The sequence below is a fragment of the Bubalus kerabau genome, chromosome 3, assembly GCF_029407905.1.
Source record: "Bubalus kerabau isolate K-KA32 ecotype Philippines breed swamp buffalo chromosome 3, PCC_UOA_SB_1v2, whole genome shotgun sequence".
In the NCBI taxonomy this organism is placed as follows: domain Eukaryota; kingdom Metazoa; phylum Chordata; class Mammalia; order Artiodactyla; family Bovidae; genus Bubalus; species Bubalus kerabau.
Genome location: NC_073626.1, coordinates 20,528,805 through 20,555,384, shown reverse-complemented (window position 1 = coordinate 20,555,384; position 26,580 = coordinate 20,528,805). Strand labels below are relative to the sequence as shown.

Here is a 26,580-nt window from a genome sequence, read left to right as displayed (position 1 = left end):
GTTTTCATTACCGATGAGAAAAACAACAAAGTCTACTCTTGCTCACTTTAGTACAGTTTTTGTAAACTACCCTATTATATCTTATTTCTGATGAGTATATGTGTGTGCCTTAGGGGCACATAATTTATAATCAATCTGTAAGGCAAAGTTATATTGCAAGCCACTTGAACACTCTGTCTCAATTTTCTTGTTTTGTAAAGAGGTGGTGATAATAGCTACTTCACAAAATGATACTTAGAATTAAGTTTAAGAAACCCCCAAGTTGATAAATGAAGCCCTCAACAAAGTTCCTGGTAAATAATCAGGGCTAAATTATATTTATTATTATTGCCTGTCCAAATATAATATTAATATCATCAATGATATATATATTTTTTTAACCTGAGGATGCTGCTCCCTACCAGGTGACAGATCAGTATCCTCTTGCAGATTGTCTATATTGTGGTTAATGGTTATTCCACAGTTAATAGTTTTATAAGATAAAACATATGCAGTCTCTTTAGGTCTCTGGATTCTGGGTACTTTTCTTAGGCCATGCTACACAGCATGTGGAATCTTAGGTCCCCAACCTGGGATGCAACTCATGCCCCTTGCATTGCAAGTGTGGAGTCTTAACCACTGGACAGACTGGAAGTCCCTGGGGTTCTTATGCCTAGTTTGCTGCTCACATTTAAGACACAATTAAAGTGGCTTCTCCCCAAGGTTTCTACTCCCATGATAGGATAAAATTGGCCGTTTCCTCCATTTCTCTCTACACTATACTAACAGATGTAAAACATTTCTGTCCATTCTCTTCTCCTATATTTTTCCCTTTATTCTAAACTATATGCACTATGGGGGTAGTTATGTGTGCATATCATCCTTATTAATTGTTAAAAAAGTGAATGAATCAAGCACTTGTTTCTAGTCCGTTTGATAATGTTTTCCTCTTTATAGAGTATTGACTCCAAAGGACCTATTGGCCAACCTAGTGCTTGACTACTCTGGGCACTTAGTCCACTCTCACAGCCTCTCAATACTGTCACGTCATTTGTAGGTAATAATTATTTCTGTCCATCAAGAGACTATAAGAATGAGTTTGAAATTTTCTGAGTAATATGTCAACCCAAAATTAATGATTGATGACTTAGCCCGGCAGCCAGGAGCATCAGCTGTCCATCAAGGGCAGTGTGAATTTGGAGTGTCATCTATTGTCTGTTGGAGTCAATGACATCCTACATCGTAAATGCTTTGGGCAAAGAAGGGGGCCGGAGCAAACTCACTTATTAAAGGTTTAATTGGACTTTTATACAACTTACACTTTAGTGCAGTCCACTTCTTGAGGCTTTGTTTGGGGCATGTGTGTTACACTGAAGGTGCTGGGTTGTTCTTAAGCACGTTGCTAAGTCACAAGCCTCTATATCATTTTATCCTTATTAGTACATAGTGTAATAAATTTGTTACTGCAATTATTATTATCACCATCATTATCATAATTGATAACCCTTAACCGGGAGAGTTCCAGTGTTACTATCTTTGCACAATAGTATTTGTTGTTGTTGTTGTTTTTCCCTGTCATCCTCCTCACTGGTCATTTTTACTTTAAAAATAGAAAGAAAAGTAATTTAGCATTTTAAAAATTGCTTTTATAAGGGTCTAGGTTTAACTTCCAGCCTCAAGTAAAATTGATGTTTCCTCCTTTTCATGTTCACTCTGACTTTTACCACATCTGACATAGTCTATATTTTTTTTGGGGTCTCCAGCTTCCAAATTCCACTCTAAGGGTAGAGCCCATCTTATTTATTTTCTTATTTCCCCAAATCCAAATGGGATTATTGATCCCTTCCTTATTCTTGCCTGCCTGTAGACCTGCTGAAGTCTTGGGACTAACCAGTGGTATCAGGATGATCATTTGTAAAGAAAAAGAGGAATAAACATTTCTGTTCACTGAAAGAGACAGAAAGGTGTTATCACTGACTGATTGACTTCTCTTGCTCAGTCTTGTCTGATTTTTTGTGACCCCCATGGACTAGCCCACCTTCCATGGACAGAGAATTTTCCAGGCAAGAATACTGGAGTGGGTTGCCATTTCCGTCTCCAAGGTTTCTTTCCTACCTAAGGATTGAACCTTGGTCTCCTGACAGGCGAATTCTTTACTACTGTCATCTGGAAAGCCCAAATTTATCAGGAGAAGTTAATAATTACCTAAGGGACTGGGGAAAGTATAACATACCAGGCACCAAATTAAACTTTGGTTGGTTTGGATTGCCATCTAGTGTCCATCAGAACAGACAGCACGATGTATTATAAATACTTGATTCTGCCCAAAAGGTATGATATTCATGCAGAATTAGTTGCAGGGGTGAAAATGTTTTCTAACTAAAACTCATTAAACAGACTAGTAAGTAAGTAAAAGTTGTGGGTGTATTTTAATTTTATGCACTTTGTAATAGAAAAGCAAAAGTCTTTGACTTTAGTTCAATTGATATTTGTGTGTGTGTGTGTGTGTGTGTGTGTGTTCAGGGTACGTGAGTTATAATCAGTCTGCAGGGCTGTCCTAGGAGAAACCTGAATTCTCAATTTCTATTTCCTTATTGGTAAAGCAATAACAATTGTAATGGTACTCATTTAGGAGAAGGCAATGGCAACCCACTCCAGTACTCTTGCCTGGAAAATCCCATGGACGGAGGAGCCTGGTAGGCTGCAGTCCACGGGGTCACACAGAGTCGGCCACGACTGAAGCGACTTAGCAGCAGGATGGTGGTGAAGACAGAATGAAAATAGTGCATATAATGCCTGATGCATAGAAAGTGTTCAGTTAACTGTTATCTTTATTAGTATTATTGACACCTTTGAACAAACAGTGAAGAATGGTGCTATGCTCATTTTATAAGAATGTATGTATAACTTTTAAAATAATTTTTTAAAATATATGTATATAAAAATTTTTGTACTCACAAGGCAGCACTCTTCTTAGAACTATATAAACATTAACTCATCAATTCTCATAGCAACCTATAAAACAGGTACTATTACTGCCACTTTATAGATGAAAACTGAGAAAACTGAGGCATAGAGGAGTTAATAAACTTATCTAATGGCAATATTGAATTTGAACTCTGGCATTCCAGTATTGAGCTAGTGCTTTTGATAAATATATTATGCTACCTCTGTATTTTTCCTGAAATATTTTATAAAATTAAAAGGAAAATTTTATAAAAGTGCTGCTACATTAACCATGAGAAGTATAAGAAATCTATGTATTAACTGAAACATTCTCTCAGTCATGTCTGACTCGTTGTGACCCCATGGACAGTAGCCCACCAGGCTCCTCTGTCCATGGGATTCTCCAGGCAAGAATACTGGAGTGGGTAGCCATTCCCTTCTCCAGGGAATCTTCCTGACATAGGACTCAAACCTGGATCTTCTGCATCCCAGGCAGGTTTTTTACTATCTGAGCCACCAGGGAAGCCCAACAAATTCTTCGATAATGTAATTCTGTAAGAATTTGGTTCCATCCATAAGTCTTAACTTAAGAAGCTTTAGGTGAGTTCAGTAGTAAAAACTGAAGGGTGTTGATACCTTGGTCCCTCTTCAGTACTGACAACATGCAGTTCTCCCTGACAGCCCTGCCTGCCTGCTTGACCTTGAAAGTATGCACACACTTAAGATGGGAAATGCAGGGAGGAGTGACTGTGTGTGTCATCATAACTTTTCCTCTTGAGTTCTGGGCAAGGAATGAGCTCCAAGAACAGCAACTCAGTGGGGTAGATTCTGAGTGGCTGTGTTGATCCTGCTTTATGTTCTTCCCTATCACTCCCCAACACATATCTTCCTTCTCTGATGGGCAAGCTAGCTTCTCATCTTATTACAGTTTCTTCTTGAGGTATTCTTTGGGCTAATTCCTAGGTCCAGTGACCTTTCAGAAGCTACCCGGGGAAGTTTACATAACTAGAAAGGCAGAACCAACTTGTTGGACTTGGTCTACTCTTATCCACTCGTCCAAATTACGGTGCATTATCAACTATCTTAAGGTCACCTCAAAACAGGAGGCTCCCATGGGATAAGAATGTAAAGGAAATAAAAATCAAATAAGAGGCTACTATGTGCTCAGCCCAGCCACAGGAATTGTATGTGTTTTATCTAATTTAACCCTCACTACATTCCTGGGACAAGGGGATGGTGGAGGGGTGTTACAGAGGATGAAATGAAAGTGGGGAAAACCTGAGGACTTGGCAGGATCACCGAGTTTGTGAATGGGGGAACTGATATTGAAAAGAAGTGTGTGGGCCCCAAAGCTGCTGTCTTTCCCTCTGCTCTCTTGCATTAACAGTTTGACTGTGTTCTCCACCTTCAGGCAGCCTTGCAAGTCTCAGGTTAGCCTGGGGCTGCCAGGATTTTGAATGAGATAGAGAATGAGGAACGTTTTTTGAGTTGACCTACTACACATATTACATATACGTTTACAACACATTTATATTTACAACATACTATATATATAGCAATACATATTATAACACATAATATACACATTTATAATACAGTTATATATATATATAGCATTACATATTATAAATTTCATATACAAACCCATATATAGTATATATGAATTATATGTACTATATAGAGATTTATATATGAAAGACATAGTAGTATATATTTAGTGGGCTTCCCTGGTGGCTCAAATGGGAAACCCACTAAAAACATATCATTTATATAAGCTATATATGGATTTGTATATGAAATTTATAATGTGCAGTGCTATATATATGTAACATTGTGTTGTAAATGTATATTTTTGTTGTCATTTGGTCACTAAGTCGTGTCCAACTCTTTGCAATGCCATGGACTACAGCATACTTCCCTGTTCTTCACTATTTCCTGGAGTTTGCTCAAACTCATACCCATCAAGTCAGTAATGCCACCCAACCATCGTATTCTTTGTCACCCCCTTCTCCTCCTGTCCTCAATCTTTCCCAGCATCAGAGTCTTTTCCAATGAGTTGGCTCTTTGCATCAGGTGGTCAAAGTATTGGAACTTCAGCTTCAGCATCAGTCCTTCCAATGAATATTCAGTTAATTTTCTTTAGGATTGACTGGTTTGATCTCCTTACAGTCCAAGGGACTCTCAAAAGTCTTCTCCAACACCGCAGTTCACCATCAATCCTTTGGCTCTCAGCCTTCTTTGTAGTCCAACTCTCTATTATGTATTTAGTACTATATATTCATACTATTATGTATTTTGTATATAAATCTCTATATAGTATGTATAGTATTATGTGAGTGAGTGAGTGAAAGTCGCTCAGTTGGGTCTGACTCTTTGCGACTCCCTGGACAATAAGTAGCCTGCCAGGCTCCTCTGTCCATGGAATTCTCCAGGCAAAAATACTGGAGTGGGTTAACATTCCCTTCTCCAGGGGATCTTCCTGACCCAGGGATCAAACCCAGGTCTCCTGCATTGCAAGTAGACTCTTTACCATCTGAGCCACCAGGGTCTCCTCTTATAATATTATATAAATGAAAAGATTATATGATGTTTGTTAATTATATATAATTTTTCATATATATAATTAATTTTATTGGTAGTAAACATCATATAAATGTGAATTATTAAATTTAATACTCAGTTTTAATTTTTAAGTAGTAAATATCTACATATAAATATATATAAATTACATTAACAAAACACTGGAGGTGGGTTACTAATTTTTAGGAATGGGAAGGGGTCCTAAAATCTAAATGTTTGAGAACCACTGTTCTAACCTGTTCTCTGATGTCTTAATTTCCCAGTTGGATTGGTAAGTCTTGAAGGCAAAGGTATAACTGGCTCAAGAACACTCTTTGGTTTTATTCATTTTTCTCACAGTGGTTTGTGTCTTTTATCAGACTTATCACACTGTATGATAATATGCTTGTCTGTGTCAGTCTCACCACATATAATTCCTTAAGACAGACACTTTGCTTGGCTGATCTCTGCCTTTATTATCTCTTCTGGTGTCCTTTCCTTAACAAGTGCTTAGTAAGTATATGAGAATAGCTCATACATGGCATAGTGATGAGCTGGGAAATAAAAAGCAAAAGTATGTCCTAATAAACCTACCAAAATTTGTATGTCCTTGTGTCCTCCAAAATAGTCATTGTATAAGGCCCTATGTTTATTCTGATTAAGGCTACTTCCCCATATGTATTTTCATCTTGTGCTTTATAATTGCTTTCATTAGCGGCCTAAACTGAGGTATATCTTTCTGCTATTGATAAATCATTTTGAGTGTAGTTCTGACTTTTTGAAATCATTAAAAGTTATTTGAAAACAAGCTTGAAGAATAAGGTGCCTATTAATGCCCTAGTTTCTTGTGTCACTTTATGTGATTCTAATAGCATTTCCAAAATGGTAGGTAAATATATTTTCCAACATAATGTTCCTTTATAATACTCTCCATGTATTTATTGAGCTTCCACTATATGCTTTACTATTATGGTTCTCTGTGGAGTGTATTTTGGCAGTGTGCCAGGGAATAAGATACAGAATCTTTAGTCTCAGCCCAAAGTTTCCTTGGTGAGTCAGGAAAAAGCAGGTTTAATCACTCCCAGTTGGGGCTTACAACAAGCAGACAGAACTCTATTCTGGCAAAGTAGAATGAGGAAGTGAAAGAAAAATCGATTGTCAGTCCCTGACCCATACACCTGTCCCAACCACTCCTTTCACTCTCCTTTGAATGCATCTTGCTGTTTGAGCCTCTCTCTCCAGCTCCATTTGCACTTGACAATCTGCTTTGCATCTTTAACTTTATCCATCAGCTTTCCAGATCTGAAGAAGATGAAACAAAATTAGCCAACTCATAATATTCAGGATGTGTGTAAATACAAGTATACACAATTTATTGCAAGGCAGATATTTAACTCTGTCCTCAATTTGTGGCTGGCTATTTTGAAACCATCAATTTTGAGTGGAATGACCACACCCTTAATCTGAATTTTCCCTAGAGCTAATTTCAGTAGGACTTTTTTTGCTCACGGGCTTGTTCAATCTTATTTCAAAGCCTGAGATTTCCTGGAACATCTATAGGCTCTAAGGTCACTTTAAAGCAAATGGTCAAAAAATTTTGTATCTTCCCATCTTTTAGAATAGTTTCTAAAGATTCTGATTCAGAGCCTGTAGGACAAACTAACCAACTGTCAAAGTATAATTTTCAAAACATGACTCTCATACAAAGACTGTGCATAGTGAGTTTGTACATGGGGCAAAGAATGATTTAAGTATTAATGACAGAACTAGCAGAATGACAAAGGTAGGTCAAAGCAAGATACAGGAGAATGAAATATGTTCAGGGCAAGAAAGAATGCTGGAAAGCTGAAAGATCAGATACAAAATTGGTTAACGTCCTATTAGGCAATACAATCATAACTTTTAGGGTTATCTTTTCTACTAGAAAGAATTCACTTGCATCTCTACTATACAAAACCCTTATTAGTGTATCAATCTTCTATAAGGAAAGGTCTAATTTTATATACTCTGCGCCTAATCAAAAAGTAAATATTAAGTCAATGTTACCTTTTCTAAAGCCATGCTGTTCCATATGAAAGTTGTCAGTCATATGTGGTCATTGAGCACTTGTAATGTGGCTAATCTGCAAATTTACAAATGTAAAATACACACCAGAGTTTCAAGATTTACCCTATAAAAAAAGAATAGAAATGGTCTCATATTTTTTGAAATATCAAATACATATTGAAGTGATAGTAGTTTGGATATACTGAGTTAAGTAATATACATTATTAAAGTTAAATCTACCTGTTTCTTCTTACTTTTTTCATTGTGACTATTATAAGGTTTAAAATTATGTGTGTGACTTACATATCCACATTTTATTTTATCGTATAACATGGCCTTAGAGCATTACATGAACCAGAAGTGGACTTGTGGAGAATTCTCTAATGCAGCTTGAAAAGACATGAAGAAATATCTTTGTTTTTGACTTTTCTCAGTACTAGTTACAGGGATCTAGAGAAAGTCTATGTGTTTTTCTGCCTCTGACCTGCACTATGTGGCCAGGAGGTTAGGAGCAAGAATTTGAGTGGCTGGTGTCTGGTTCTGGACTTTAGATTTGCATACAGAGATGTGATTTGATTGATTAAACCTGAGTAGTCATATCATAAAACTGAATCACAATAATCAAATTTACAGGTTGCTGATTTCCAAAAACGAAGTGAAAGTGGCTCAGTCCTGTCCACCTCTTTGCAATCCCATGGACTATACAGTCCATGGAATTCTCTAGGCCAGAATACTGGAGTGGGTAGACATTCCCTTCTCCAGGGGAATTTCTCAGCCCAGGGATCAAACTCAGGTTTCTGGCATTGCAGGTGGATTCTTTACCAGCTGAGCTACCAGGGAAGCCCGATTTGCAAAAAGGGACACCAATTTCTACTGAAGGGAAGTTCAGTGGCATAGTAATCAAGACTCTACATAGCTCTTTTCCTGCTGGTTATGTGCCCTTAGCTGAGTTTCAGATGAACAGGCGGTTCACTGCACATAGAATCAGAACATATTGCATGTTCTTGTTTTATTTTTTTTGCCAAAATATATTTGTATGATGAAGGTGCTTTAGTTGTTCATACACTTTCAATGATTTCTTACAATTCCTATGCCCAAAGTCACACTGATGGATGGCAGGTCTAAAGTGATTTTCTATGGCTGCTAATTCACCCATCACTAATCTTATTAGGTTGCTAATTCCCAGAGGACATGACCAGTAGTAGACATAGTTTCCAAATGTTGAAAGAATGTTATTCCGTGAAATCATGGGGCTATCCGTAGTCTAAAAGAAGATGTCTCATGTTTCATTCATCATTGAACTTAATTTATTATATTTTTTGATTACCACATCTAAGACTGATGTCTTTAGTACATACTTCTATCTAGATGTAGTAGTATAGTGAACTTCAGAATAGAATACATAGTCAGTTTTAGAGGGGATAAAAGGTGAGCTTATCAGCAAAAAGTGGTATAATAATTTATTTTTTCTAATTACTTTTCCTCTATGTCTGTTTAAAGTTTTGTCATTTCACGATTTCTATTTAAAATCTCTAGTTTACCTTAAAAGTCAAAAGTGTGTCTTGTCAGTTGCTTTATTTCCATCTATATCTTTGAGTTCCCAGGTAGAAAGTGTCCTGTGCCATGACATATGTTTAGATATTGTTACTGGAAGTAATCTAGAATTTTCGTGTGCTGCAATTCATTTCTTTATTACAGCATACAAAAATAAATAAATGCTTGCTTTCTTTGAAAACCGATCATCTAAATGTCCCTCACTGTTAAGTCTATTGAGGGTTATTTGTAGGCTTATGAGGGTCTTCTTTTTTCCCTCATTATCCCTATTCTTGAGGGCCAGACCCCCCGCCTTGCACAACCCAGAGGGGAACCTGAGAGCTTTTAAAAAACAGCCCAATTTCTCGCCTTTGGAGAAGTGAAAAGAGTGCCCCGCCCCCATCTATGAAAAGGGGGATTTGATAAAGTTTCAATGTCTTCAAATCAAAGATTTAAGTCTCTAACCCCCCATCACTCAGGACCCCTCAAGGCTTACGAACCCCCTCCCATTCCGCTCTAACAGCTTTGGACTGGTCCCAGAATCCTGGTCCCAGTCCACAGTTCCTGTGGGTCTGTACGCAGAATTCACAGAGGACCTGTGTTACTTCCCTTACGAAGAAACAGAATTATGGTGAAAATTTAGGTGGAAACCATTTCGTTTTTGGTCCCAAAAGAAGAGAAGCATGTGCCCAACCACCCCTGAGAAAAAGAACTTTCAGGGGCAAAGGAGCGAACAGGTAATTTAGAAGAAAAACAGAAAGTGGTCTCCGACTGCCCAGGACTTCCCTAGGAGTTGGGGGAGTTCGGGACGTCTAGACGCGTAGTGTTTGTGATTGTGAACAAAATAACTGGAGAGCACGAAGCCTGAGGCTTCTCGGATCCTTTCCTGACCAAATTCGGGTGATTTGGTGTAGGGTATTTTAATATTTTCCCCCTTTTGTGAAGTAGAACAAACACAACTTCGGCGCATCGCGGCGGCTCAGAGCCTGCCAGCCAGGCGGGCGACCGGAGCACCAATCAGCGCACGCCTGCGCTCTATATATACGGCGGCCCGGCCCAAGCGCAGCTTCATCGGCGTTTTGCCACTTGTACCCGAGTTCTACATTTTCACCATGTCGGAGACTGCTCCTGCTGCTCCCGCTGCCGCACCTCCTGCGGAGAAAACCCCAGTCAAGAAGAAGGCTGCCAAAAAGCCGGCTGGGGCGCGCCGGAAGGCCTCTGGGCCCCCGGTGTCCGAGCTCATCACCAAGGCTGTTGCCGCCTCCAAGGAGCGCAGCGGCGTGTCTCTGGCTGCGCTCAAGAAGGCACTGGCGGCCGCCGGCTACGATGTGGAGAAGAACAACAGCCGTATCAAGCTGGGTCTCAAGAGCTTGGTGAGCAAGGGCACCCTGGTGCAGACTAAGGGCACCGGGGCTTCTGGTTCTTTCAAGCTCAACAAGAAGGCAGCCACCGGGGAGGCCAAGCCCAAGGCGAAGAAGGCCGGCGCGGCCAAGCCCAAGAAGGCTGCAGGGGCGGCTAAGAAGACCAAGAAAGCCACGGGCACGGCCACTCCAAAGAAAACTGCTAAAAAGACCCCGAAGAAAGCGAAGAAGCCGGCCGCAGCTGCTGTGACCAAGAAAGTGGCGAAGAGCCCCAAGAAAGCTAAGGCTGCCAAGCCCAAGAAGGCCGCCAAAAGCGCAGCGAAAGCGGTTAAGCCGAAGGCCGCTAAGCCCAAGGTTGCCAAGCCCAAGAAGGCTGCACCCAAGAAGAAGTAGGTTGTTAAATCGTCTGCTTCTAAAACCCCAAAAGGCTCTTTTCAGAGCCACCACTGATCTCAAAAAAAGAGCTGTATACTCCTTTTCGTGTTGTGTATCCCTATCTTCTCTAGATTTTTATTCAAGGGTAGGCTTACGCGGGAGTTGTTGCAGATGGCTGGCACTACCCAAGGAACAGCAGTGAGAGCAGGGGAGAGCGGTGGCTGTGAGTTTGCAGAGTTGGAACCCATTCCTGTGGGTTGCCCCTTGGCCTGCGGTGTCTTCTGTCAGCCTTCTGGTCAGCAGTTGCAAGCGCTTTCCGCAGGCTTGCGTACTTGGGATTTCCGCCGGCCCCGCCCCACTCCTGTGAAGAGCAAAAACAACCAGCACTAAACCCAGCCAGTTTCTCAGTCTTACGGGATATTCCGATTGGGCTTAAAAACTCATTCAAAAGTCCCGCCTTGCTCGCCGGTTGGCTCATTCCTCCAGCCCGTGATTTTTCACCCTGTTTTTAATTGGATGGTGACTGTCTTCCATCTGTGGTCTCTTAATGTTTTGTTTTCTTTCTGTTGGGTTAGCCCTCTTTGCTTGATAGAGAAATGTGTCGTATTTCGGACGTTTTCCGCGTTTCCAAAAGTCAACTTGCTGTCGTGGGAGCGTTGGTGTTCAACCCAGGCAAGAGGGTGGGTACTGACTCCGTTGCCTCACATTCTTAATTCCTGTTTACTCGGGCAGCAAAGGAACATTTGAAAAATGCTACAGCGGTGGCAGTGATTCTTCCACCAGAAGCAAAGCTGGACCAGGGATCTTTCTGTTCCTTGCACTTTCTAACTTTATAAGCAAATGTGTGATGATTTGACAGCATCAAAAACAACTTTTAGTCGGCCATTTTGTCCTGGCCGGCTAGTCAAGATCCTCCTTTTCGGGAACCTCAACATCTGAAAATCGTAGATGCTTTAAACGCCTTTTTGTGTAATCCAAATGTTTCTACGCTAAGTAGAAAAAAATGTATACTGGTAAAGTTTTAAAACGTGTGTATATGGGATGGGGTGGCGTTTTTAATAAAGGACTTTTTTTTTTCATTAACAGCGTTGTATGTGGATTCTTTCATGTTCGTGGCATTTCTCCTGGGTAGAGAATTTCTCAAGACCGTTTACCAGGGCAGGGGCTTCTGCAGACCTGCAGCTCAGTTTTTCAACCACAAGGACGAATCTGTGAATTAACGTTAATTCCTGCATTAGTGGTAGGGGCCACGGAGTTCATTCTTAGTCACTGTGTGGGAGGAAACCAAAAGGTCTAGTGGATAAAAAGCATAGAATGGTAACCAAAGTGCAAAGAAAAGCCGAGATGAGAGATGTATAGAAAAGGTTGCAATATCTGTATTAATGACACCTCCTGAGTTCCTGGTTCTTTGAGATACCTGAACTCCTGCCACAGGGGACTTTTCCACTTAGCTCAGGTTGGGTCAAGTTGCAATAGCAGAAGACCTAATAAAGACACTCCAAATCAAATCACAGTTAGGGCTTACAGTAACAGCACCATGTTCTTTTATGTTCCCATTTCCTGTCAAATAATTTCATTTTCACATCCACTCTAAGAGGCAGGGGACAAACCAGCCTAAGCAAAAGCTGATTGTCTTATTTTTCTTTAAACCTCTTATGAATGCCCTTTTGTGGTGTAAATTTATTGGGTTTATATAGTTGATCCTAACACTGACCATTTCCTGCAACTATATTTGCATAAATTAAAGCTGTTCTTTACTTTCAAATAAAACATGTTCATCAAAAACAAATGTAACTATTCTCTAGTAAGGCTAGAGGGAAAGTTCATTCACAGAGAGCTAAGTCACTGTAAAAATCTCTCAAATCTCTCATTTCATTTTACTTTAGTCTTTAGATAATGTTCAACAGTTTCCTCAGTTTTATCCAAGTTCTTAAATTATGTTCCCTTCCCTCTCTGTGAGGGAAGTTTACATAGTTGACTGACTGGGGTCTAATAACCCATTCATTTGAATCTAAAAATTAGCTAGTTTAACAAAAAGTCCCTTGTCACAATTTGGTTTATAAAACCTAAACTTTAACATTATTTTCAATATTCACTTATTATTATAAAATACTGAGAACAGCATTAATATACTTTAATTGGCCAAAATGGCTGATTAGCCAGAAATGGCAATGAATACTGCATAAACTGCTGAGTGATAAATAATGAAAATTCATGAAATCTTCATGTATGATAGAAATGTAACAGAAATTAAAGTCTCCTTGCAAAGCATTCTATTTGTTTCTGTACATATTCAGTGCTTTCATGCTGAAAAAGTAAATATCTTATTTCCCCTAGGCAATGCTCTAGGTATCATATTTTCTATGCTTGAGGGAGATATAAAAGGTAACTTTGTGTTTCAAATCCATGCCAAAGAGAAACAGGCCCAGTACTAGATATGATTACATCATTAAAGAATTTCAGAAGGGAACAGGGATTTAGGGCACAGAGGTAACAGCAATAGTGTTTTAAGGTAGCTTTTTTTTTTTTTCTCCTTTGGATGTGTCATAAGGCAAGTGGAATCTTATTTCCCTAACCAGGAATCAAACCCATATCACCCTGTAGAGAGTACAGAGTCTCAACCACAAGACTGCCAGGGAAGTATCAATATCTGGCATGTCTTGAGCACTAATTTACAAGGTGCCAAGCACTGTTGCTGAGCACTCTTCATTTGTTTTCAAACACATTCTTGTCACAGTTCTTTAAGGTAGGTGCCATTATTACTGAGGCTTGGTCACATTAAGGACATAACTATTTACTTTCTCATCAGTAAACCAGTATAATAACCCTCCATGAAGAGTGCTGTTCCTCCGAAATACGGTAAAGAGCCACATATGTCTTAAAATTTTTTCTAGTAGCCACATTTTTAAAAAGTAAAACAAGTAAAATCATTTCAATAATATTTAACCCACTAAAATAAAAATATTATTTCAGCAAGTAATCTAAGGTAAAAATATTACGAGATTTTTAAATTCTATTTTTCATACTATTTGAAATATGGCATGTATTTTACACTTCAGCTCATCTCAATTTAGACTAGCCACAGTTTCATGTGCTTAATAGACACAAATGACTAGTGGTTACTGTTTTGAACAATATAGCTCTATAGTCAGAGAAGGCAATGGGCACCCCACTCCAGTTCTCTTGCATGGAAAATCCCATGGATGGAGGAGCATGGTAGGCTGCGGTCCATGGGGTCGCTAAGAGTCGGACAGGGCTGAGCAACTTCACTTTCACTTTTCACTTTCATGCATTGGAGAAGGAAATGGCAACCCACTCCAGTTTTCTTGCCTGGAGAATCCTAGAGGCGGTGGAGCCTGCTGGGCTGACGTCTATGGGGTCGCACAGAGTCAGACATGACTGAAGTGACTTAGCAGCAGCAGCTCTATAGTAAATACTGAAAGGAAGACTCAAGAAAATATTTACCCTGGAGTAGAATTTAGACGTTTCCAAGGAAATAATTATGATGACATGGTCCTGAAGTCTAAGACTAAAGATCATAAAGTACACTTTGTTATCCCTAGGAGCTGATGTTTCTTCTGGTCATCCTGCCCACCGCACCTCATACCAGGCTTCTGACCACAGGAATCTGATAACAGATTTTAGCAACAGCCAGGCCACTGCAGGCCCTCCCTGTTCATCCTGAGGCAGCCCAATCTCCAAGAGAGTTTCTGTTGAGGAGGAAACTAGGTCTGATCATCCATTTCTCAATAATCTATTTTATTGATCAAAAATATTTAGTTTGGGTTTGGCTTCCTGGCAATAACTTCCTCCTCGATTAAATAGAGACAGTGAGAGAACTTGCCTTTCAGTGTTGTAGCAAGTGTTATATACAATAATTTAGGTCAATTAGATCCTGCAGTACTTGATCCATGGAAAACTATCAGCGTTAGTTATTAGACTGACTCTTCCAAGGAATCCATGGTTTTATTTTCTTCCTTGCATAGGGACCTCTCTAAAAGTGGTGATACTCAGTACAGAGTGGATCAGTAACACCTGTAAGGTTGTCCCAGAGAATTCACCTGGACTGAAAGTCTTCCCATTACTCAGAATTGACTTTATGTCCTCTCAATGAAGTTTCTTCTCCCGGTATATCTTTTTGAAAATGGTACCATCATCCAAAGCATCATGCAAAGTAGTGCTCTATCCCAGATTACTGAGAGTCATCCAAGACCAGTGATTCTCAACAGGGTACTCTGCTGAGGTACGGTAGAACTGAGTAGTAGGAGGACAGGGAAGGCCATATGTAATTTGGAAAATCATAGCCAGTGCTGAGAGGCAGATTTACCCTGAAGATATGAAACTCAGGTGTCAGACTCTGTACTTCCAAGGCCCTGGAAGGGGCCCCTGGGAGTATAGTCTGTTCACATGCTCTCATTTAAAAGAAATTCTTTTAAATGTTGGCATGTTTTAATTAAGGCTGGTTAAAACCTTAATTTCCACTTAATGTTCTCTTCTGTTACAATTAACCTTTGTCTGATTATTTTGGGATATTGATGAGAATATTTAGGACTTGAGAACATTTACTGAATCTAAATTTTGTTTGGGGTTAATGAAATATATAAAGTGATGTGTAGATCTGTTCATATGTAGTTCACTTGTTGCTAGCCAGTCTGATCTAAGAATGTCTTCAGGGAATACTACTTATCACTGACAAAAAGTGAAAAGTGAAATTGTTAGTCATTCAGTCGTGTCTGACTGTTTGCAACCCCATGGACTTTAGCCCCCCAGGTTCCTCTGTCCTTGGAGATTCTCCAGGAAAGAATACTGGAGTGGGTTGCCATGCCCGTCTCCAGGGGCTCTTCCTGACCCAAGGATAGAACCTGGGTCTCCTGGATTATAGGTAGATTCTTTACCATCTGAGCCACTGACAAACTCACCTAAACTATTGGTAAGAAATTGGACTAAATGTCATTTATCTGTGTGCCCAATAATGGGAGTGAGTACATAGTGGAGAATTGAGATGCAAAATGTATAAAGTAGAAGCTAGTCTTTGAAGAATTCTTCCAAATTTTAAAACTCACATATGAAAATTTGACAGAGGATTTTCAAATTTGAAAACAAGCCTTAAAGCGTTACTTGACATTACTTGCAGTGCTTTAAAGCTGAAATTCTTCTCTAAGTTATCAAGAGGATAAAACAAATTGTGATCAATCATAAGTGAATACTGAATTCTCTTCCCACTGTTGATTTAATATACTCTACAGAAAACATTACTGAACATTTTCCTTTAAAGATGTAACCAGAGTATACAAAAATATAGGCAAATAAAGCATTATAGTTTTGTATTCAAGTTAATAAATGTGGCATTTTCCTGAGTTTTGTGCCAGATACGGTTTTTAAAAAAATGGGAATGTTTTCTCATTTACTTGGTAACTTTGTAGTTAGTCACCACGTTGTATCACCTGTAGGCCTCAGGAATCGGTCTATTCCTGATACATTATAGGATACATTATACCTCTAGACGTTAATATTTAAATGACACCTTAAGACTTGGTTATCAGTGACAGTTCTCTAGATAATTCAATAGCTTTTATTAACAGTAAACTTCAACTCAAGCTGTGCTTTCTACCTTTTCCTAGTTTCTAATGCCTCACTGACAGTGTTACAGTTACTTTACGTGAAAATGTGGGTGGCTCTAAAAAGAGCCTTTTTTAAGTACAAAGAAAACAACTTTATGCTCTCTCCCCGCGGATGCGGCGGGCAAGCTGGATGTCCTTGGGCATAATGGTGACGCGCTTGGCGTGGATGGCACACAGGTTGGTGTCCTCGAAGAGCCCCACCAGGTAGGCCTCGCACGCCTCCTGCAGCGCCATCACCGCCGAGCTCTGGAAGCGCAGGTCGGTCTTGAAGTCCTGTGCGATCTCGCGCACCAGTCGCTGGAACGGTAGCTTGCGGATCAGCAGCTCCGTGGATTTCTGGTAGCGGCGGATCTCGCGCAGAGCTACCGTGCCGGGCCGGTAACGGTGCGGCTTCTTCACGCCGCCGGTAGCTGGCGCGCTCTTGCGGGCCGCCTTAGTGGCCAGCTGCTTGCGCGGTGCCTTGCCGCCGGTGGACTTCCGAGCAGTCTGCTTAGTACGAGCCATCACAAGAGAGTGATCAGAAACCAAATGTCTGCTACAAGTGTAGGTAGTTGCCTTTAAATATAGTTGGAAGCATTCTGATTGGTCTCGGAATTTTTCAAAAGTACCGCGCGATAAAACCATTGGCCAAAAATTGACCGGAAGAGACCGGTTAATTACGAATCTGGTTGGATGAATTACTTCTACACCTATTTTCTATGCCTTTTTTTTTTTTTTAATCTAGGCGATCCGAAGGAATTTGTGGGCATTCACCCCAGCAAGGTGGTCATCACCAGGCTAAAACTGGACAAAGATCGGAAAAAAATTCTTGAACGCAAAGCCAAATCTCGACAGGTTGGGAAAGAGAAAGGAAAATATAAGGAGGAACTTATTGAGAAAATGCAGGAATGAATATACCCTGTTGCACAACCATGGTTTATCTGTGGGTTTTTTACCTGGCATGTAGGCGTTTAAAACTTTTCAAGATGTCTCTCTCTCTCAAGTATTTTATTTCCTTCCTGTTTTGTTATTATTATTTATGTGGTTCTGTAAATCCACTTCTGCTGTTTTGATTAATAATTTTATGAATAAAAATTGGAAATGTTAAAAAATAAATAAATTGTTTCATCTTATTGCCAACTTCAACGTACATAATGAGCCATTTAGGCACCATGTTAACTTTTGATTCAGTATACAAGTGGGACCTGATATTCTTAATTCTTGACACGTTCTCAAGGTTGTCAGTATTTCTGCGCCAATCCTAAATTGAGTACAATTGTTCTTTCTCCCCCACAGTTGGGTTAGCTTTAAGTAAATCTCGAACTACCAGGACTACCACTTTCTAACTTTGGTCATCAGATCTCCCCTAATTCGGAGTTTTATCTTCTGTAAAACTACATGCCAGGGTCCCTGGGTGGATGATTTAAAAAATCACATGCATGCAAATGTGGAATTGCTGACATATATACACTGGACCTGATAAACTTTCATCGGAAAAAAAAAATTTGTTTTAAAATTTTGAAAGCAAAGGCAAGAGAAAACTAATCTTGGCAAGAGTAATTTCTTTGCTTTTTGTTACCCTCAAGACTAAGTACTGTTCTAGTTTCCCTTTCTCTTTATAAAGGCCATTGTGGATTACAAAGGTTTCGCCAGCTATGCACTAAAATAATGCTTGTGAGAACATTTCCAGAGTCTTTTTTTTAATATCACTTGTCTCTTTACAAACAATTAACCACCTACGCAGCATAACCTGGCTACCAGCTTTTTTTAATGAAAATGTGGATGGCTCTGAAAAGAGCCTTTAGGCAGTTTATTAAAAAGTTTCCTTTTTTGTCTAGGCTTTACTTCCCCTTCGCTTTGTGGTGACTCTAGGTCTTCTTGGGCAGCAGCACCGCCTGGATGTTGGGCAGGACGCCGCCCTGGGCGATGGTGACTTTGCCCAGCAGGTTGTTCAGCTCCTCGTCGTTGCGGATAGCCAACTGCAGGTGACGCGGGATGATGCGGGTCTTCTTGTTGTCCCTGGCCGCGTTGCCCGCCAGCTCCAGGATCTCCGCCGTCAGGTACTCCAGCACCGCCGCCAAGTACACCGGAGCGCCGGCTCCAACCCGCTCGGTATAGTTGCCCTTGCGGAGCAGGCGGTGTACTCGCCCTACTGGAAATTGTAAACCAGCCCGAGAAGACCGAGTTTTGGCTTTAGCTCGAGTTTTGCCTCCTTGTTTACCACGTCCGGACATAGTTACCTTGTAAAATTCAACGGCAAAACTTGTGAGCAGAAAAAAAAAAACGCTGGATGACCAAGGGGGAAAAAAAGAAAAAATTTTTAATAGCAGAGGGATGCGCCAGTTAGGTCTCCTATTGGTCAAAAGTACGATGCTTTTCTATCCAATAAAAAGAGAAAATGTGTATCCCTTATTTGCATAAGCCACTCCCTCCAGACCTTAGTGAAACTGTACTGATCTTACCCAATCAAAAGTGAGAATTCTCGATTCTTCATTTACATTGAAGCACTATAAATATATGGTTTTTAAACTCGCACTACTTATCTCTGTTGTGGACGCTACTCCCCTAACGTTTCTACGGCAAAACAATGCCTGAGCCGTCTAAATCTGCTCCGGCTCCTAAAAAAGGCTCTAAGAAAGCCATCACTAAGGCACAGAAGAAAGATGGTAAAAAACGCAAGCGCAGCCGTAAAGAGAGCTACTCTATTTATGTGTACAAGGTTTTGAAGCAGGTCCATCCAGATACTGGTATCTCATCTAAGGCCATGGGTATCATGAACTCCTTCGTGAACGACATTTTCGAGCGCATCGCGGGCGAGGCGTCACGCCTGGCGCATTACAACAAGCGCTCGACCATTACATCCAGGGAGATCCAGACGGCTGTGCGCCTGCTGCTGCCCGGGGAGCTGGCCAAGCATGCTGTTTCTGAGGGTACCAAGGCCGTCACTAAATACACCAGCTCCAAATGAGTACCTGCATAGGCATTTAATTCAAAGGCTCTTTTCAGAGCCACCCACTTTATCGAAGAAGCACTGTAACGGCCGTTTTCTCGCGGGGTAAATGCAATTCTGTCCTATTGATTAGATTTAAGCATCTACTCTAGTGGGGTTAATAGTTGGAACAATTTTGGAGCCAGAACCTCTAGCTACTTGAAAGGTCTCTTGGCATTAAAGAGACATTCCCCCAAAGACACATCTTTCTGTTTCCCATGGACTAAGCATCCAGATGCTTGGAAATGCTCACTCTTCTCCACCAGTCCTCTTAAAAAATTTTTGATGGTGATTAGAATTTTCCTCCCGGGTAAGGAAGTGGTTGGGGGATTTCAGAGTCCCGATCCTCAGGGCATCGTTATGCAGGTTGCCTTTTCAGGGTAGGTTGCAGGGAAGGCAAGTCAGTGGAGTTTTCTCCCTGTTCTTGGGGAAACTTAAGCAAAATCACCTGTCGTTCCTTTAATAAACCGCAGACACTTTTATAAGGTATTAACTCAAACTCTGCACATGGTTGAAATGAGATTTTCTAATTTCTCATTATAATTATAGTGATGGAAACAGCCAATGTAAAGCCGTTTCCATTTTTCTTGCATTCCTGATATCTGGGTTCCAGTTTTCTGGGTCATTTACCTTCCTGGGATGGCACTAGAAGGGGTTGAAAGCCTGGCACTCCCAATTCGAGGAGGGGAAAATGGTTTGAATTTCCTGCCCTCCCCATCTGGTGTCACCTCATTTGCAGACTAGAAGGGCCCCAGGTGGAGAGGAAGGTGTGCTAATTTTTCTTAGGAAAATTTTTAAAAGAACATACTACTCCAAAAATAATCCAGATAGGAAGGGCCTTGGTTGTGGAAAAGGAGTCAGCGGGGCTGGATGAGGGGAAGAGCCACGAGAAGGCAGCGGATGACTGCATATTAAAAAGGTGAGGGAAAGTCTTTTCCTTTGGTTTATAAGCACCATATTTAGGTGACATACATCAGTGTGTTTGGATAAGGAAATAAAAACTCGAAGTAGAATTTCTCAAAAAGACCACTTTTAAACTTTGAAGTTAAATGAACTTTTCCCAGATCCCACACAAATTAGGTGACTGCTGTCTGAGAAGACTTCCCTGTCTCAGCATACACAAAACATAGTTGCGAAACAGAAGCTTGTCTTAGAAGTTAAAATTCTTGGTTTTTAGATTGTAACCCCCTCCCCTCATCTCTGGGGGAAAAAGAAAAAAAGATTGAACTCAAGCTGCAGTTTAAGAATTGCTCTCTGGAGGGATGAGATCTTGGTGGCAATATAATCTCAGCCTCTTCAAAATCATCTCCTGGGGTAGAAGTTCTTATTATTTGCCTGCTTGCTTGCTTCTATCTTCCTTCTCCTTGCCCCCTCCTTTCTTCCTAATAGTTGATATTTTACAGAACTATATACAATCAGCAAAAACAAGACCAGGAGCTGACCGTGGCTCAGATCATGAACTCCTTATTGCCAAATTCAGACTTAAATTGAAGAAAGTAGGGAAAACCACTAGACCATTCAGGTATGACCTAAATCAAATCCTTTATGATTATGCAGTGGAAGTGAGAAATAGATTTAAGGGACTAGATCTGATAGAGTGCCTGATGAACTATGGATGGGGGTTCATGACAGTGTACAGGAGACGGGGAGCAAGACCATCCCCAAGAAAAAGAAATGCAAAAAAGGAAAATGGCTGTCTGAGGAGGGCTTACAAATAGCTGTGAAAAGAAGAGAGCCAAAAAGCAAAGGAGAAAAGGAAAGGTATACCCATTTGAATGCAGAGTTCCAAAGAATAGCAAGATGAGATAAGAAAGCCTTCCTCAGTGATCAGTGCAAAGAAATAGAGGAAAATAATAGAATGGGAAAGACTAGAGAGCTCTTCAAGATAATTAAAGATACTAAGGAAACATTTCATGCAAAGATGGGCTCAATAAAGGACAGAAATGCTATGGACCTAACAGAAGCAGAAGATATGAAGAAGAGGTGGCAAGAATACACAGAAAAACTGTACAAAAAAGAGCTTCATGACCCAGATAATCACGATGGTGTGATCACTGACCTAGAGCCAGACATCCTGGAATGTGAAGTCAAGTAGGCCTTAGGAAGCATGACTACGAACAATGCTAGTGGAGGAGATGAATTTCAGATGAGCTATTTCAAATCCTTAAAGATGATGCTGTGAAAGTGCTGCACTCAATATGCCAGTAAATTTGGAAAACTCAGCAGTGGCCACAGGACTGGAAAAGGTCAGTTTTCATTCCAATCCCAAAGAAAGGCAATGCCAAAGAATGCTCAAACTACTGCACATAATTGCACTCATTTCACACACTAGCAAAGTAATGCTCAACATTCTCCAAGCTAGGCTTCAGCAATATGTGAACTGTGAATTTCCAGATATCCAAGCTGGATTCAGAAAAGACAGAGAACCAGAGATCAAATTGCCAACATCTGCTTGATCATCAAAAAAGCAAGAGAGTTCCAGAAAAACATCTACTTCTGCTTTATTGACTATGCCAAAGCCTTTGACTGTGTGGATCACAATAAACCGTGGCAAATTCTGAGAGAGATGGGAATACCAGACCACCTGACCTGCCTCTTGAGAAACCTGTATGCAGGTCAGGAAGCAACAGTTAGAACTGGACATGGAACAACAGATTGCTTCCCAATAGGAAAAGGAGTACGTCAAGGCTGTATATTGTCACCCTGCTTATTTAACATATGCAGAGTACATCATGAGAAACACTGGGCTGGATGAAGCACAAGCTGGAATCAAGATTGCCAGGAGAAATATCAATAACCTCAGATATGCAGATAACACTACCCTTATGGCAGAAAGTGAAGAAAAACTAAAGGGCATCTTGATGAATGTGAAAGAGGAGAGTGAAAAAGTAGGCTTAAAATTCAACATTCAGAAAACTAAGATCATGGCATCCATTTCCATCACTTCCTGGCAAATAGATGGGAAACAGTGGAAACAGTGGCTGACTTTATTTTGGGGGGCTCCAAAATCACTGCAGATGGTGACTGCAGCCATGAAATTAAAAGATGCTTAGTCCTTGGAAGGAAAGTTATGACCAACCTAGACAGCATATTCAAAAGCAGAGACATTACTTTGCCAACAAAGGTCCGTCTAGTCAAGGCTATGGTTTTTCCAGTAGTCATGTATGGATGTGAGAGTTGGACTATAAAGAAAGCTGAGCGCAGAAGAATTGATGCTTTTGAACTGTGGTGTTGGAGAAGTCTCTTGAGAGTTCCTTGGACTGCAAGGAGATCCAACCAGTCCATCCTAAAGGAGATCGGTCCTGGGTGTTCACTGGAAGGACTGATGTTGAAGCTGAAACTCGAATACACTGGCTACCTATTGAGAAGAGCTGAGTCATTTGAAAAGACTCTGATGCTGGGAAATATTGAGGGCAGGAGCAGAAGGGGATGAGAGAGGATGAGATGGTTGGATGACATCACTGACTCAATGGACATGAATCTGTGTAAACTCTGGGAGTTAGTGATGGACAGGGAGGCCTGGCGTGCTTTTGTCCATTGGGTCACAAAGAGTCGGACACAACTGAGCAACTGAACTGAACCAATACCCTTAAATGCAAGCCCAAACCAAAACCTGGGCCTCCTAATCTCAAAGGTAGGCCCTTCTGACATCTGTACAAATAAATACATGGCTGATCTTTACCAAGCAAAAAAAAAAAAAAAAAGTTATATGACTGGACTTTAGGCTAGCCTTCAAAACTATAGTAGAGGAATGATGAGAAGCCAAAAGTAAAATTCATACATCTCCCCAGTTAATTCTGATGAGCTACCAACTTTACTCATTAAAGTGTGACAGGGAAGAGGCAAAGTCTTCCACCATGTTGTAACTGTGACTTTAACCTTTGCTTTTGTGGCTTTTGTTATCATAATCACTAAGCATGCTGTCTATAGATGTAAGCAGACCTGTTTGAGAAAAGTAGTTATCACCCTATGTAACTACAGTATAATTTGAACGAGGACTGTAGACATGGCCAATTGTTAATTAAAATTCTTTTCTGAGTCTCACTCTTTCTATTTGGCCCAGCAAACATTTGTTTACAAAACATTTGTCTTTTTTCATTTTACGGTGAATTGCCTGTGGACTGCCCTTTGAACTCCCAAGTCCCTAACCCCTAATCTGAGATGGCATAACAAGCCTCAACTGTGTAACTTGTCCTTGGGTCTAATTTTTATTTCATCCAACCCGCAAATGAAACTAAATTTGACTTTTCCCTGTAAATCAGTCTCATACTAGTTTAATTCTTAGATCAACTTGAAGAACCTAGAAGGGTAGAGGAAAGTTTTTTCCTCCCCAAGACCACAGGGGCACACGATGTCATCATCTAGAACACAGGCACTTTACACTGCTCAGCAAATATATGTGAATAAATGCTGAATGTACATTTGTCTTAAGTTCTCTTCATCCTTCTGATTCACAGTGATTTTTCTTCTCCCTGGGCTCTTATAATATTTATTGTTTGAAACCTTCCATCTTAGATGCCGACTATGCTCTACTACTTAAACTTCAGGTATACAACCCCCTGCCTCCTCTCCCCCTGTCGTTTTCAAAATAGTACGAAATCTTTGAGGTAGCATTTATCTTTTTACAACTCCCTTATGGGTTTTGAAACATTTCAGACACTGGGCCAGTGTTACGGATGTGTATTGCTGTTGTCCATGGTGAAGATAATAATAAAACGGAAATGAATATTGCTGAGAAAAAGTTATAGAGTCAGAAGACTTGAGAGAAGGTAAAAAAGAAACTCTTCTTGGTTGCCTGGATCAAAACATAGTTCTCTGACAGAATTGGTTTAGGAGCGATTTTTTCCTAACCAGGTTCCTGTTCCTTGTACCATCTTGCTTAGGAGTTAGTACACTTATGGGCTCGAGTCCTCAAAAATTCCTGAAATGATAGTCCACATCCATCTGAGTCCCATCTATTTCTATTTCATGGATCATTATAAGAAAAAAATGGCAAATTTCACTTGGCAACTTCTCAATTTTAGGTTCCTCGACATGAGAGCTTAAGACCAAAGACTCTGTACTAATATTAGTATAGTGTATTACAGTATATATTATAATCTCATTTTGAGTATTTATATGCTATGGGGGTGGTTTGTTCTCTCGTTTCTTAGGAGTCCAGAGACTTATGTGCTGCAGTTTTTAGTACTCTAACAGCAAAAAAGTCCAGTACGATATGCACGATGATGGAGTTTTCTGAAGTAATGAGTGTCTTGCGTGTGGGAGCGAAGTGAGAAAAAACGAACGGTGGAAAGGTTGGGAGTGGCACTGGGGAATAATGACCGTTTTCCAGCCAGGAGTTTGGAATCCTTGGTCCCATTCAACTCAGTGTTATTTAGCCAAGGCAAACAAACGGCGTCTCTGTTTCACGTTCTCTAAAATGAGGACAGGTCTCTACATGCCTCCCAGGTGATCCTGGAAGGCCTCATAGGTAAGTTGAATGAAATGGAACTTTTTACTGTTCAGATAGTGTAAGTCTTGGGCCAAGATAAAAAACTATTATTTCCTCTTCATTTTCCCTGTAAAGAGTTAGAAAAGATAAACACTGAGCATACTAATACTTGCCTCTTAAATATTATCTTTACGAATTATTCTGCATTTATTCCTTTCTAAAAATTATGAGTCACAATTCCAATAGCTAAAAATTCAGAACAATGAAAATAGCCCCTCCTGTTTCTTTTAAGAACAGTCGGTTTGAGAAAACCAAATAACTCCATTATTACTAGTATTAAAATTCCATCAGACTAGATGAGAAAGCCTTGTATGCAAATGAAGGATACAGGTTGAGATTTCCCATAGGTTCAACATAGTAACCAATGGGAAGAGTGTACAACTAACGTCTACTTATTATAGACTTTTATTAGTACTTTTTTCAGAAAGTTTTTGTCACTAGACAGAACTCTTGTATGCAAATTAAGGATGCAGGTTCTGATCTCCCATTGGTTACTTAATGTTAGCCAATGGGAGGATAACACAAGCCTACCTTCAGTTAGTATAAATACTTCTTTCGCTTTGGTTTTACTTATTTTCTGTTTGGTTTTCCTTGTGAAATATTTTGCTTCGTGATCTAGCAGGTATGTCAGGCCGTGGTAAACAGGGTGGCAAGGCTCGCGCTAAAGCCAAGACTCGCTCTTCGCGTGCTGGGCTCCAGTTTCCCGTGGGCCGCGTGCACCGCCTGCTCCGGAAGGGCAACTATTCCGAGCGTGTCGGGGCCGGCGCACCCGTGTATCTGGCAGCGGTGTTGGAGTACCTGACAGCCGAAATTCTGGAGCTGGCGGGAAACGCGGCCCGGGACAACAAGAAGACCCGCATCATCCCGCGCCACTTGCAGCTGGCCATCCGCAACGACGAAGAGCTCAACAAGCTGCTGGGCCGTGTGACCATCGCTCAGGGTGGTGTGCTTCCCAACATCCAGGCTGTGCTGCTGCCCAAGAAGACTGAGAGCCACCACAAGGCCAAGGGCAAGTAAAGTGTTCACGTTCCCACGGCACTTTTACTTTGTTACCCAGGAAAAGTCGATATATACAAAGGCTCTTTTCAGAGCCACCCACTTTCTCCATTTACAGAGCTGTTGTGCTTTTTAATGGTGTCCATATGAAGGTTGTAACATCAGTCCGAAAATCACAAGTAGGAAGTGAGTTTTCCTCACTACCCGAGGAAAACTTAACTCCAATCAAAATGTTTGCGAGGAATTTTTAACAGAAAAATCACGAGTTTAAATTGGCCAGTTAAACCGAGTTGAATCCGATTCTAGTCAAACAGTATTTCCTTAATTCCAGCGGTACGTATGACATGTTTTCCCCACTGGAGAGTGAGAGTATACTAGTGAAAGGTGCTGAACTCTTACAACGTTTTTTGTTAATGCAATGGAACACCCAAACACTCTGCATCTAGACTCCACTTTATAAAAAAAAATGTTATGCTGAAACAACTGAGTAAGTTACAGATCATTGACACGTCAAAAACATCTTGATTGTCCACAATGATCGTGTTACACCCGAGAAAATCTGAGTGTCATTTTAGATGTAGCCCACCTACTCTTTCTAAGCACTTCCAAAATAATCTGGTGGTTGTACTTTATATATATATATATATATATATATATATATATACACACACACACACACACATATATAATCCATCGGCAGTGTCC

The 26,580-nt window shown here is 40.5% G+C and overlaps 5 protein-coding genes and 2 long non-coding RNA genes across 7 annotated transcripts in view; 4 read left to right on the top strand and 3 right to left on the bottom strand.

The window, feature by feature from the left end:
- LOC129645610 (uncharacterized) overlaps nucleotides 1-26,580 on the bottom strand; it is a 61,374-nt gene that overhangs the window by 18,670 nt on the left and 16,124 nt on the right. The window contains exon 3 of the mRNA XM_055570915.1: nucleotides 16,596-16,955. Within this exon, the coding sequence (XP_055426890.1) occupies nucleotides 16,596-16,955 (360 nt within the window). The remainder of the gene's footprint in view (nucleotides 1-16,595; nucleotides 16,956-26,580) is intronic.
- LOC129645612 (uncharacterized) lies at nucleotides 6,527-11,337 on the bottom strand. Its single transcript, XR_008711440.1, has 3 exons — nucleotides 10,955-11,337; nucleotides 7,531-7,654; nucleotides 6,527-6,786 (listed from the first exon to the last, which is right to left on the bottom strand). It is a non-coding gene; the product is annotated as an uncharacterized LOC129645612 (long non-coding RNA).
- H1-2 (H1.2 linker histone, cluster member) lies at nucleotides 10,124-10,867 on the top strand. Its single transcript, XM_055570860.1, has one exon. The coding sequence runs from the start codon at nucleotides 10,176-10,178 to the stop codon at nucleotides 10,815-10,817; it is 642 nt and encodes a 213-aa protein (XP_055426835.1). The 5' UTR covers nucleotides 10,124-10,175; the 3' UTR covers nucleotides 10,818-10,867.
- Nucleotides 16,746-17,519, top strand: LOC129645616 (uncharacterized). The gene is made up of 2 exons (XR_008711443.1): nucleotides 16,746-16,963; nucleotides 17,145-17,519. It is a non-coding gene; the product is annotated as an uncharacterized LOC129645616 (long non-coding RNA).
- Nucleotides 17,804-18,754, bottom strand: LOC129645603 (histone H2A type 1-D-like). Its single transcript, XM_055570905.1, has one exon. The coding sequence runs from the start codon at nucleotides 18,631-18,633 to the stop codon at nucleotides 18,268-18,270; it is 366 nt and encodes a 121-aa protein (XP_055426880.1). The 5' UTR covers nucleotides 18,634-18,754; the 3' UTR covers nucleotides 17,804-18,267.
- On the top strand, nucleotides 18,931-19,422 carry LOC129645600 (histone H2B type 1-B). The gene has a single exon (XM_055570901.1). It carries the CDS (start codon nucleotides 18,987-18,989, stop codon nucleotides 19,365-19,367), a length of 381 nt encoding a protein of 126 aa, XP_055426876.1. The 5' UTR covers nucleotides 18,931-18,986; the 3' UTR covers nucleotides 19,368-19,422.
- On the top strand, nucleotides 25,440-26,523 carry LOC129645585 (histone H2A type 1-B). The gene has a single exon (XM_055570886.1). It carries the CDS (start codon nucleotides 25,504-25,506, stop codon nucleotides 25,894-25,896), a length of 393 nt encoding a protein of 130 aa, XP_055426861.1. The 5' UTR covers nucleotides 25,440-25,503; the 3' UTR covers nucleotides 25,897-26,523.